This window comes from Pseudorasbora parva, chromosome 1, assembly GCF_024679245.1.
Source record: "Pseudorasbora parva isolate DD20220531a chromosome 1, ASM2467924v1, whole genome shotgun sequence".
Lineage (NCBI taxonomy): Eukaryota > Metazoa > Chordata > Actinopteri > Cypriniformes > Gobionidae > Pseudorasbora > Pseudorasbora parva.
In genome coordinates this window covers 38,466,679-38,481,396 of record NC_090172.1, presented here as the reverse complement: position 1 = coordinate 38,481,396, position 14,718 = coordinate 38,466,679, and the positions used below count along the sequence as shown (strand labels likewise).

Genomic DNA, 14,718 nt, shown 5'->3' with positions numbered 1-14,718 from the left:
ACTGGCATACAGTTTTCACTTGCATTATTATAAAAAATGGCAAATTAATGTATTCAACTTGAATCACTGGATATGAACATGCTTTCAATTTTGTAAGTGTGAGCTCTTGATGTTTTTAACACTTTAAATAAGTTTGATGGAGTTGTGTTTTAATTTAATAATTATAACTTTATTATTTAACTTATCACACACACACACACACACACACACACACGTTGTGTTTTTCGTGAATTGTGGGGACTTTCCATATATCTAATTGTTTTTATACTGTACAATCTGTACATTTTATCCCCCTATACTGACTCTGCCCCTAAACCTACTCATCACAGGATGCATTCTGTATTTTTATATTTTCAAAAAAACATAATTTAGTATGTTTATGAATCCATTTACATTGTGGCTGGCTGGTCCCCACAATGTAGGTGACCTCGGGTTTATATAACATTGTGGGGACACCCACAATGTAATATAAACCTGTACACACACACACACACACACACACACACACACACACACACAAAGCAGCATAAAGTGCATTTAAGTCTCAGGGTCAAAGAGAGGGTGAAATGGTCATTTGAAAACCGTTATGATTATCATTTTATTAGTGTGTTATGGCCTCTTTAAATAAGTATGAACATGAGTTTTGTCTGTATTTTCTTTGTATTTGTGTCGATTTGCTACTATTGTATTGAATTACAAAGAGTTAATTTTGCAAACTGAGACAAATCTCATGTTTATCCTGCTATTGTGCTCCATTGAAACTTTTGTTTGAACTAGAACATTCCCATTGTCCTCTTTCTCCAGTCCAAGTGTTCATGTGCTCTTTAGTCTCAATGTCTCTGTTAGTCCTTAAGGTATGAGGCCACTGCAAAAACACAAAGGCTTCTGTAAACCCTCATTGTGCCTTTTCGTTCGCCTGTTGACGCTAGTAAAGCTCGGTCGGTGTAGACAAAGGGCTGGGTACATTACACAGCAAATTACTTAATATCAATAGATGGGAAATATCCATTCAATTTACAACAAAGATAACCTGTTTGATTCTGTCAAGCATGTGTTTACCTATCACTTTAACTACATTGCTTCATTACCGTTAACACACACGCACACATCACCCCCTCCTTTTAGCCAGCACACATCCTTTTAGGCGAACACACACATGCATGCATACAATGTGTAAACACAAATTCTCCACCCATTACCCATGCCTGTGATTCTGCTATACCTGCTTGTTGTGGTGCCCCAGGGGGCTGGCAACCTGACCGCTCCCTTTAACAAATTGTTGGCAGTTCACAGGCTTTTAAATGCCACACTGTTTTAATTACACTATTTACTTAATAGGCTGCAAAAATGCTATTCACACTGCAGGAGGAGCATGTTGTTCAGGACTCCAAACACCTGCTGGATGTTCTCTTTAATTTGATCTTCTGATTTTTTTTTTCAGTTTCACTCTGATTATCTGTAGATTATTCAGTGCATGAATGCTGCTCATATTTGAACAAATTCCTTTTTAATTAGCTGTCACTTTGTAATGCTGTCAGTTTTACAGGTAGAATGTGCTGTTCCACTACTGTCATCCGTGAGAACATGACAGTTGGCACCTGCGGCTCTCTCTAACTATTTCTTTGAAACTGAGACCAGCCTGTCCTGTCCTCAGAGTTTCCGGAAGTGAAATATTACTTGTACGTGTCAAATGAAAAGTTGGCAAACAGTGGCATTTGTGTTCGAGCACGGCTCTAATTGTTTCTAATGAGATGACATGAATTCATTTGTGTTGTTTGAATAGAATGATGATACATGGCTACTGTCACCTTCCAAAATGTTGTTTTTTTCACTTCTACATCCACTGTTATTATCTAAACATTAAATCCAATCTTTTTACATCATACGTTGTTATTGTATTCACCCGTTTTATTTGGTGTATTTACACTTGCCTACGCTAAACTCATTTTAAGGATGCATTCTGATGAAGCATTCCATGCTAATTTGCTGCTACTCATTTATTTTTATTACATTTTTATTTTATGTGATGTGTGTATATATATATATATATATATATATATATATATATATATATATATATATATATATATATATATATATATATATATATATATATATATATATATATATATATATATTATCAATATCACATAGAATTTATAAAAAGTGACAGAAGAGATATTTATAAATGTTACCAAAAAGTTTCAGTGTATGTAAAAATACATAAAAAACTTGCTGACCTCAAATTACCTTGACCAGTTTACCAGACCAATTTACAAAAATATATTAGTTTATAATAATAATAACTTTAATATCAGTTAATTCTATACAAGTATTGTTCGTTTTTAGTCGCAATGATAAAAAATGTAAGTCTTTATAGTGTTGCTAACACTTGCTAATATTTTTTGTCAATATGTAGTCATTGTATATTTTGTATAATATATTTTCTAAAATGTAACAATTCAAAAAGTATGCTTTGAGCTGTTCTCATTATTTCTGAAATTACCAGAATTACCAGACAAAACGTAGGACTTATTATAGAAGTCTTGTGGACTCTGATCATGTGACTGCGGTCAGGTGTGGGTCACTGAAGTTGCAGTATATCTGTCAGAATAGGCCCATTTTATGGGTTCATAGTTGCTACGACTAATGCTGTACGTATACTCGCTTTTTACTGCAGGACCTGGGAACGATTTTAGTTCTGGGAACGCCTTTTAGGGGGAACTAAATTAGCCCCTACTTTAGAGTAGGGTCTAACCCAGCACAATAGGAACTTCCAGTGACTAAAGTGTACGCCGATTGGCTGAATGCACGCAAAACACTATATGAATGTAAAAGGTCAGTTTTTAGTGTGTTATAACAACCACCGTTTAAAAAAAGCTGTGTATACACAAAAGATTATAGCCTATATATTCACTCAACAAACTAACTCTACGAATAAGGAAAACAGTGATAGATTAATTTCTCAACCTTCATGCTAAGAAGAAAATCCAGCACAACTTTAAGGGGACCAAGCGAAACATGATTGTGTATTTCTGCTCAGCTATAGCGACACTGGACATCAACCAAACACTAATACCTTTTTCATATACTATTTTTCTGTTATACCAGTTCTATCTAATAACATATTAGATCAGACTTTTAAATAGATCGTGAACTAATGAAGATGGAGATTGGAAGCGCTGTTTGCGCAAGCTCTGCCGTTCTTAGCGCCATCAAAATAAAAGTCACCTACTAAGCTGGTTCCTACTGGTTACTTCCTGGTTCATACTAAGCATGTGTATGTAGCATACAGGTGTATGTTCTTTTGTGTTCATGAGACTCACAGACTGATCGTTTTACTGGTGCATTTGTCAGTTTCCATGGCGGTGATGTGGCAGACATTTAACATGTTAAACGCAGTGTTAGTGTTCCCAGCCTTGCTGTTATCCACTTCCTGATCACTCAAAGATTTATTGGCCCTCAAACACTCCCCTGTGAAAAACTGCAAACATTCAGAACCTCATAACCTCCTCTCCCTCAGGCACTTTTCTCTCTCTCACACACACACACATGCACATATATAGCCCTTTCCGTCTCCTCACCTCTCCATATTTCATTCCGACATGTAAATAAACACCATCAGAGTGAAAACCCCTAGTGTCGTTTTAAACCTAATAATTAGTTTTGGCCCAGAATATCACAATGTTGTATGTGTCAGGCTGTCACCTCAGTAGGTTGGACTTGTCAGGGCACAAGTTACAGCAACACTATTTGTTTTTGCTTTGATGATATCCAAAGAGATGGCGGTCCATGTGGGACAATGTCCGAAGGGACACTGAGACCCATGCAGCATTGTTCAAATGTCATTTCACACAACTAACAGACAAACGACTTCAGACCTGACCTGACTGACTGACTGACTTTACACACTTCTCCGTATTACAACCTGTCTTCGTTTGTAGTGGCGTGTCGTGTGCTGTAAACCGGTGCTAGTGTTGACATCTGGCTGCGTTCTTTCATGAGGCCTGAGGAGAGGTGGAGGGGGGGGGGGGGATCGGAGGGGCGTGTGGGATAATTTGTTACGGTGTTAACAGGCTAATAGACGTCCACCTGGTTTTGAGAGTTCAGAGACAGCAGTGGCCTCCTCTGCAATCAGCTTAAGTCTTCAGCCCCTTTTTATTACCTCAATTATGAGAGCCGTTTAGAGGCAACCGCTCTGTGTGTGTGTGTGCATGTGTGTGTTTTTCATGTAATCTGGTTGGGTTAGGACCCAGACACCCACTCTCACCACATCAAAGCCCGTCTGAGTAAAGGTGTGCTGGCGGGGTCTCTCACTGTTCTCTCTTGCGGTGTCTGTGGGTCCTATACCAGAACTTGGGAGAGCTCGTTTCATGTGGTCTACTGTGAGCTGTTGGAGTACAGATACAAAAGACCTCCTGCCACTGGTGGACTCATTGCCTTCCACCCAAATAGAGCTCCGCTCATTGTCTCCCAAACCACTTATACTCATGATAAAGTAAAGAAAAATGTGGGGAACCCAAATTTGGTCTATTTTTGTGTTGCCATTTATTAAGAGAAATGGTAGATCAGATGCTAGTTTTATTTGCATGGGGTTTTTAAAATGATCACATGCCAGTAGTTTGCCCAGACAGTCATCCACCCACATGCACAATATTTATTTATTTATTTATTTATTTATTTATTTATTTATTTATTTATTTATTTATTTATTTATTTATTTATTTATGTTTTATATATATAATATAACTGTGTGTGTAAAATGTGTTGACATTCTATAGGCCTAATGGTTTTTATACTGTACAAACCGTATTTTCTATCTTCCTACACTGCCCCTAAACATACCCATCACGGGAACATTCGGCATTTTAACTTTAATTTAAAAACCAAAAAAAACAAAAAAACTCATCCTGTATGATTTATAAGCATTTTGAAAAGTGGGGACAAATCCAATGTCCTCATAAGTCACCCTCTCCTTGTAATACCTGTGTCATACCCATGTCATTTTACACATTTGTGTCCTCATATGTCACAAAAACATGCCCCCACACATACACGCACACACTTTTGTTTATTTTATAGTCACGAAAAAATAGTTTACGATAACTTTTATTTTAGTTTTTTTTTAACATTATATTTATTGATTTTTTAACAAAACAAACAAATGATACATTGACATAAACTTCATATTTCACAACCCAATCCCCCCCCCCCCCCCCCAAAAAAAAAAAAAAAACTCGGCAGTCAGCTTATTTTCTTAATTTCCTTCATAATGTCTCAGAAACTCAGTTAATGGTGACCATATTTCTTCAAAATGTTCTCCCTTTCCTCTAACAATATAAGTGAGTCGTTCCAATACAATACATGATGCCATCTCCTTCACCCACATATGATTTGAGGGTACATCCATTTTCTTCCAGTACAGAGATATTAACCGTCTGGCCTGCAGGAGTCCAAAGTCGATCAGTTTTATTTGTCTGGAGCTAAAAACACAGTTCTCTGGATATATACCCAATACACATATTTTTGCCTCAGCAGGTATGTTTACTCCAGCAATCTTTGACAGAGTCTGCATGACTGACTTCCAATACTGATGTAATTTTGGACAATCCCATACACAGTGAAAAAGAGTACCCTTTCCATCTAAACATTTACTACAGCTATCTGGGATATTAGGTGACTAACGATTCAGTTTGACCGGAGTTATGTAGACTCTCATCAGCCATTTATATTGGAGGAGTTTTATTTTAGTTAACATTTTTTTTAATTCTAGTTAAAAGAATTTATAGTTTAGAATTTTTTAGTAGTTTATAGTTCTGCACAGATGCACAAATGATATGAAGATTGACACTTGCTTTCTGATATAGAAAATCAATGAAACTGAATCATGTTCCTAAAAACTCATTGATAAATACAGTCAGTTTATATCAGCTCCAGTTCAGTTCAGAAAAAACAAAAAACTAACCAGACAGACCCTTTTTTATAGTTTTAAATTGGCCTATCTTGAGATTCTGTTGAAGATGTAATCAGTGTGCTTGTTCGTACTCTTATATTGGAGATGTGATTGCTTGCATGAGCCTTAGAGCCAAACTGTGATTTATGATCGACTCGTTTTTGCATGACTCGTTTGATGGTATTTTCTGAACGGGGCCAATCACTGCCAAAAATCATAAAACTACACACCTGTGTGTCGACACATATACACCCTTCACACCTGTGCGCGTGAAATGAGAACAAAGAGGTTTCGAAAAGGGAAAAAATCTCCACCCCATTTGAGTAGCAACATCAAATATCTGTAAAATTTACAGCAGGCACATACAAACCGCAGATTTCACATAGACACACCACTTAGTAAAAAACAACAACAACCTTATCACATGCAGATACAGGATAGTGTGCAGGCTAACCTCACCGTAATGTCCTAATCAAACAGCCCATTTGTAGCTGTATGGTTGTAAATGATCTCCTGTTGGGCTAATGCAATTAGCATTGTCTCCTGTCCGTGTACCCAGCATTTTAGCCCTACATCTATCAGCGTAATGGTGGCGGGCAGGAGCTCTGATGTTGTCTAATAAGGGCATTTTACTCCCTTTAAGAGAGGGGGGCAGGTAATGTACGACCTTGGAGGTGAAGTCCAGCGCCATGCTATAAACCAGAGCGATATGTCAAAGAGAGGGAAAGTCCAACTGAAAAGAGGTTTTAATCATTTCATTTATCAGTTCCTTTTTGCTTTTCACTCCCTCTCTCCTCTAGTTTATCTCAGTTGGAGGAGGATACAGAGAGCGAGGGAAATCGATGCAGAGAACATTACAGTAAAATGTATTGATCAGACACAGAGAGAGCCTTGCGTGCTGCCCAGATATGGCCTAGTGATGCAATGCTTAAAGGAATTTATCCACTGCCTCCTGCATTAACCTTTTATTGACTGCTTGCCTGTCCATAATTAACACTCACTTTAGCTAAAGTGGTTAGTTTCAGCTGGGAGGCCAGGTGTGCGTGTATGCGTTGCATTGTTCGCAGGCCGAGTCGAAGTTCAAGTGCGCCGAATGTGTCGGGTGGGAGTATGTGAGCCACCCCCCAGAAGAACAGAGGTGATAGATCTCCTTCCCTCCACATTAGCTCGCTATTCCAGCAGGCCTGGCTGTAGGGTTATAGGGTTTCAGAGCAAATTGAAATGAGTGATTGTAACGTCGATCTCTCCTGAGCGCGGGTCAGATGGGAGAGGTAGACTGCATCTCGCAGAGGTTAATCTGTATGGATGGTTGGCATACACTTCCAAAATATACTTCCAATAGTACACACACACACACACACACACACACACACACACACACACGCACACACACACACACACACACACACACACACACACACACACACACACACACACACACACACACAATTTATCCGCAGACTGCAGAAGGAAATGCGACATGGAGTCACATGGAGTTTCTTCAACCTAAATGGTTAAGCTGGGTACAGTCATGATTAGGAGGTGACTCAACGTTATGACATTAAAAATGTCTATGTTTTGGGAGGTTGCCATCTGACTGAATTTGATCACTCTCACCACACACTACATCTCAATGGAAAAATTCCATCATGATTTATTCACCATTTGTTTTACGAAACTCTTATAACTTCAAACTTCTCTTCTTCCCGTCTTCCACATTTTCTGCTTTTGATAAATAACAAGTTTAATAGAATAGCATTTTTTTAAATATATATATATAATTTTTTTGTAACATTGACCAACTTTATATCAGGTGGCCTTAACTGCTATGACTAACATTTAAATTAATAATTTGATACAATGCACTTATTGTGTACACACACATGTTTTTATAGTTACATATGTAATTCATTTCTGTTGTTACATTTATAATTACACTGTTGACACATCCCTTACACCTAACCCTACCCTTATACGTACCCATACCACCACACCTGTCCCTAACTTTACTCTTAAACTTACCCATACCACCACACCTGTCCTTAACTTTACCCTTAAACTTACCCATACCACCACACCTGTCCCTAACTTTACCCTTAAACTTACCCATACCACCACACCTGTCCCTAACTTTACTCTTAAACTTACCCATACCACCACACCTGTCTCTAACTTTACTCTTAAACTTACCCATACCACCACACCTGTCTCTAACTTTACTCTTAAACTTACCCATACCACCACACCTGTCTCTAACTTTACTCTTAAACTTACCCATACCACCACACCTGTCCCTAACTTTACTCTTAAACTTACCCATACCACCACACCTGTCCCTAACTTTACTCTTAAACTTACCCATACCACCACACCTGTCTCTAACTTTACTCTTAAACTTACCCATACCACCACACCTGTCCCTAACTTTACCCCTAAACTTACCCATACCACCACACCTGTCCCTAACTTTACCCCTAAACTTACCCATACCACCACACCTGTCTCTAACTTTACTCTTAAACTTACCCATACCACCACACCTGTCCCTAACTTTACTCTTAAACTTACCCATACCACCACACCTGTCCCTAACTTTACTCTTAAACTTACCCATACCACCACACCTGTCCCTAACTTTACTCTTAAACTTACCCATACCACCACACCTGTCCCTAACTTTACTCTTAAACTTACCCATACCACCACACCTGTCTCTAACTTTACTCTTAATCTTACCCATACCACCACACCTGTCCCTAACTTTACTCTTAAACTTACCCATACCACCATACCTTTCTCTAACTTTGCCCTTAAACTTACCCATACCACCACACCTGTCTCTAACTTTACTCTTAAACTTACCCATACCACCACACCTGTCCCTAACTTTACCCCTAAACTTACCCATACCACCACACCTGTCCCTAACTTTACCCTTAAACTTACCCATACCACCACACCTGTCTCTAACTTTACTCCTAAACTTACCCATACCACCACACCTTTCTCTAACTTTACCCTTAAACTTACCCATACCAGCACACCTGTCCCTAACTTTACCCCTAAACTTACCCATACCACCACACCTGTCACTAACTTTACCCCTAAACTTACCCATACCAGCACACCTGTCCTAACTTTACCCTTAAACTTACCCATACCATCACACCTGTTCCTAACTTTACTCTTAAACTTACCCATACCACCACACCTGTCCCTAACTTTACTCTTAAACTTACCCATATCACCACACCTGTCCCTAACTTTACTCTTAAACTTACCCATACCACCACACCTGTCCCTAACTTTACTCTTAAACTTACCCATACCACCACACCTGTCCCTAACTTTACTCTTAAACTTACCCATACCTCCACACCTGTCCCTAACTTTACTCTTAAACTTACCCATACCACCACACCTGTCCCTAACTTTACTCTTAAACTTACCCATACCACCACACCTGTCCCTAACTTTACTCTTAAACTTACCCATATAACCACACCTGTCCCTAACTTTACTTGAATCAATATTAGCAAAAGTGTTTTGCAATACAACATGGGCACAATACATTGTACTTATTTTTTGATGTATGTACATAGTAGTTAACTTCACCTTAAATGTTAATGTTATACCACATTTATTGTTAGTTGTTTATAAGTTAGGAACAATGCAAAGAGTGAGTAAATGATTCTAAAATGTTGAGTTATTTGCAAACCATTCCTTTAAGGGTATGTTTGTGTGGATCTTTATGGCTAGCATTCATTTGTGTGCATGCGGTCTCTTACACCACAGTCTATTTACTTCAGTTACCTCTTCTCTGTCTCTTCTAATAATCCAGTAAATGATGAGAGAATTTAAACACGCGCATGCGTGTATAGAACGAGCTCTCATATTATTTATGAACTGATGTGCTACATTAGAGTACTTAGCGCATGTTAACGGATGTTATTGTCAAGCCCTGATGCAGTATGAGGATGATATATCGAAGCGCTATATGCTAATTCCACCCTCGGCGTGTAATGCAGCCTCTCATGTGGCTGGTGAAGTTGGAGAGACAGCACTTAACAGGAGAGCCACTCCACCATTAAGTGGCCCTTACAAAATATATAACCACAAATAGTGTCAGAGAGGGGCTGTCCTCTGACCGCTGGACAGCACAGACTCATCCATAACATTGGCCTCCTTTGGGCACCGCTGCAGTCTTTGAGTGGAAGACCATTAGTGTTTATTATAGGCTATGACTGCTTGAGATAAGCGTTTTGTGCAGAACTTTGTGAATTTGTGAGGATAGTGATTATTCCTTTATTAAAGGTGAAGTGTGTCAGTCCACGCCACTATAATGGAGCTAAACTGAAATGCAATTTTTGGTGTCTAGGTGGTTGCTTACTGGCTCCAGTCCAAAGAATCTACCTACCCCAAGTCAGTCTCTATGATATTTAAGTCTCTAGCTGATTTAAAAAAAATTCCTGGGTGGCCAGGAATATTTCTGATGCGCTAAATCATATATAAAATGTTACCAAAAATGTCCCCCCTCTCTCTACACACTATCCTTAAGGGGACATTTGGTCTTTACAATATAGGTTAAACAAGTACACACACACACACACACACACACACACACATTTTTGTTTTTGTGAAATGTGGAGACATTCCATAGGCGAAATGGTTTTTATACTGTACAAACCGTATTTTCTATCCCCTTACACTGCCCCATGCCCCTAAAGCTGCTCATCACAGGAAACATTCTGCATTTTTACTTTCTCAAAAAAACTCATCCTGTATGATTAAGTGGGGACATGGGGAATGTCCTCATATTTCACCCTCTCTTTGTAATACCTATGTCATACCCATATCATTATATACATTTGTGTCCTGATATTTCACAAACACACGCACACACACACACACACACACACACACACACACACACACACACACACACACACACACACACACACACACACACACACACACACACACACACACACACACACACACACACACACACACACACACACACACACACACAGTTTAGTCATATTTATGAAAAGCTTTATTGTCATATTCTTGTGAAAACCACAATGTTAATTAGGGGACTAAATAAAGTGTTGTAACATCAAAGTTACTCTGGAATTAAAGCCACAGCCTTCACCTGCCCAGGTGTAAATGATTGAGATATTAATCAGCACTGGCCAGGTGTGTTTAGAAGGTGATTTACACTGCTTACACTTGTAGAGTTGCAGAAGTGCATTCCTAAGGCTTTGTTCAAAGGAAGAGCAAGGGGATGATGCCATTCCACACACACACACACACACACACACACACACACATACAAGCTACACAGTCCTTTGCTTTTTTATAAACATGTCGTTAGGGCAGGTTATTGTGTGTCGTAAAGAAATCAGGAAATGAGTGTGTGGACTGCCCCTAGTCAAACACACACTTCTTTGTGTGTTTAGGGCGACGTTAACTATTCACACACTCCCTGGAAAGCACACACATTAGACTGGGGGTAATTTTCAGTGTGTATATATATATTACAGTTTAAAAGTTTGGGGTCAGTAATACTTTTTAATGTTTATAAAATTATTTCTATTATAAAAATGTAAATGTAATGCATTTTTAAAATGCACTTTATTTCTGTGATGTCGAAGCCACCATTAAGTAATTGCTATAAGTGAACAGTGATTACAATAAATCGACAATTTTGCATTGGTGCGTGTTGATTCAGAGTTTGTGTCTTTCTTGTATATATGTATATTTTTTTTGTATATCAATGCTAAGTTGTGCTGCTTAATATTTGTGTTTGAACCTGTGGTACATTTTTGATGATTACAAAGTTCAAAAGAACAGCATTTATCTGAATCTGAATTATTTTTAGCCTTATAAATATCTTTCTTGTCACATTTGATACTAATAATAATACATTTTATTTATAATGTGCTTTTCTAAAACCCAAAGCGCAACAAACATATGATACAAAATAAAATGCGGAAGTACAAGAATAATACAATACAAAGAACCTATAAATCATCAAAATAGTAATCATTACAAACAACACAAAATCAATTTTTAATACATGTCTTTGATTAATACATGTATTGCATTTCATCTTAATGACCTTCATTGTGAAATTATAAATATTACATTTATTTATTTAGTTAGTTTTTTAAATATTATAACTATGAAATTATCAAGTTTTTAATAAATTTGTTCTCCCAATAGATGCCAATCCAGCCTGGCACAGACCTTGCCCCCTGAGGAAGCACCTGTCGACCGACCCTATTGGAGTAATGACGATCCTGACATGCCCCTCCCCTTTGACCTTTCTGACATCATCAACCGCGTTGAGTCACTTCTCTGGAGGTAAAGTAGATGTTTTTGTTGAGGTCTTATGTTTTCTTTTATGTAGAGATTGTTATTAAAATAATCGAAAGTGGCCTTAAAGATTCTTAGCTATCTGATGATGTTCAATCTGTGAATGTCATGCATAAAAAGTGCTCCATAGATTGATTCAATAAAGAATAATTGCTCAAAATGTGACTTACTTTCGCTTTTTCTTCCTTCCTAGGATGTAAGAATTGTATGGGTGGATGTTAAGAGATAGAGGCCATGATGGAGATCGCAGGTGACAAAAAAACAGTACAACACACACCTGTTCACTTTCTCCTTTCTGGCCCACCTTTGCCTGAAGACCAGCATTCACCTTCACACACACCACATTGAGGTCCACTCGGATGGACAGACGGATTTAAGGATGGAGACCGGGGTGGATACGGGGTGACATCTGGACGGGACATTTTGTTTCCTATTGCCATCAGTATCGTTTTCTATCACTTTAACAGAGTCCTTAGTGTTACAATGAGCATTCATAGACGCATATCAGTAGTAGCATACAATACCTATCCATAAATATACATATATATAAATATATATCCATAAATGTATGTATGTTTTACTTCAGTTCTCCATATATCCTCTGAAGCTTTTTTTGGACAGGCATTATAGATGTATACAGTGTACACAGTTCACTTCTCCTCTATGTGTGTGTGTTTGTCTGCGTGCCATCTTTTGAGGAAGAAAGTCGGTAAAAAAAGGATTGTGGGGGTGTAATGACACCATTAACGGGTGTCATATGCGTGCTGTTGCCTTTCACCTGGCGTATTGTCTAGGGATTAAGAATGTTTGAATTTGCCCTAAGTGTGTTTGAATGTTTGCGTGCGCGTCCGTCTGAATGTTTGTAGGGAGAAGGTAAAGTTAATGTTGTTAGAGTGAATCTGTTAACGATGTTTGTCTATAGGTGCATGTAGGTACGAGGCACGCACATGTGTATGTAAACGTGTAGACGGTTTTATTTTTGTGTGACTGAATTTGATCGTGTGTGTGTGTGTGTGAACGCATGTATACATAAGATGTTTCTCCCCCAAGCCAAGTAGTGTCGATAGGTGGCTTTTACTGAGCTCTCCAAGAGAACTTACACCCCTTGCGTCGCATAATTCTCGCAGCTCATTGGCTCTTAACCTTTCAATAACGCCTGCCTCTGTCTGAAATGCTGCCAGTTTTGGGAGGAATGCACTCGAACATCTTTTAACGAGTGAAAGAGGAGGAAAAGCACTTTGATGTCCTCTAAACGAATGAAGGATGAATGAAAAAGGGATGACTGTTGAAGTTCAGCAGCTTTCTTTTATTTTTATGCTTTTCTATGTCATCAGTGTTAATGTAGAGAATCCATATTATAGTATTCGATGAAGACGCTTAAATGTGTTTTATACTTTTGAAGTTTTTGAGTCGTCATTGGTTGCCAAATATTGTGTTCTTGCTGAGTAAATGCTGTGAGGTTGGTATATAAATATAAATGTGTGTATATAATCTTTCTTTTATTGTGTTTCTTTTTCTCTTTTTTTTTCTGTATTATTTTCCGGAGTGCCGCAAGCCCCGCTGCTTTTTTGGAAGCATTGTGTGCGCAAAGCACTAGTTATGATAGAAATAAAATACAATGCTGGTTTATCAATCAGTGCATGGTTATTCGTTCTTTTTTAATTAAAATTTTATTTGTATATTGGTAGCAATTTATTACAATTTTGATTAAAATGTATTGAAGAAGTGTTATTAAATTGATATACTGCTTAACAGGTGATCATTTAATTGTGCGTTCAAATAGTTACTCATAGTTTTCTACTTTTATCATTATAAATAATTTGGATATTTCAGCCATTATTATATAATAATTTATTAATGGTTAATTAATGGAATCTATGAAATACTGAAATAGACATTTTACCTAAAACAGTGCTTATACAGAGCAGTGAAAATGCCTTTACTTTGTTCAGATTTATTAATATCATTTTGTTGTTGTTTTTTTATAAAGGGCAATATCAGGAAAATTTGAATTTAAAACTGTAAAGTTTTTTGAATGGTTTAGCAAAAAGTCCAAGCCAGAAAATCTGGTCTTTTGTACAAATGAGCTCACATGGCCAATGTCAAAAAAAAAAAACTTTTTAATGTATTTTGCATCATAAATGTTTCATATTTTTAGGTTTAAAATCAATTTTGAATCTCGGAGGGAGTTTTAGATATTTGGATCAAACTTGTCTTGTAATCTTTTCTCTTAGAGCTATTATGTAGACCAGTAGACTCATTTGAACTCTTGTCTCAGCTCTCTACGGGTGTGTGTGGTATACTCCACATTATGATAACAAAATGTCTCCAAAAAGATGGAAGTATATGAAATCCTTGTCCTTGTGGGGACATTTTTTGTCCCT

General features: G+C 37.7%; 1 protein-coding gene across 1 annotated transcript in view; it reads left to right on the top strand.

Annotated features, from left to right (window-relative positions):
• The window catches only part of fto (FTO alpha-ketoglutarate dependent dioxygenase), a 174,996-nt gene extending 161,035 nt beyond the window's left edge, over positions 1-13,961 (top strand). The window contains exons 9-10 of the mRNA XM_067440215.1: positions 12,182-12,322; positions 12,528-13,961. Coding sequence (XP_067296316.1) covers positions 12,182-12,322; positions 12,528-12,534 — 148 coding nt within the window. The 3' untranslated portion in view covers positions 12,535-13,961. The remainder of the gene's footprint in view (positions 1-12,181; positions 12,323-12,527) is intronic.
• Positions 13,962-14,718: the final 757 nt, after the last annotated feature.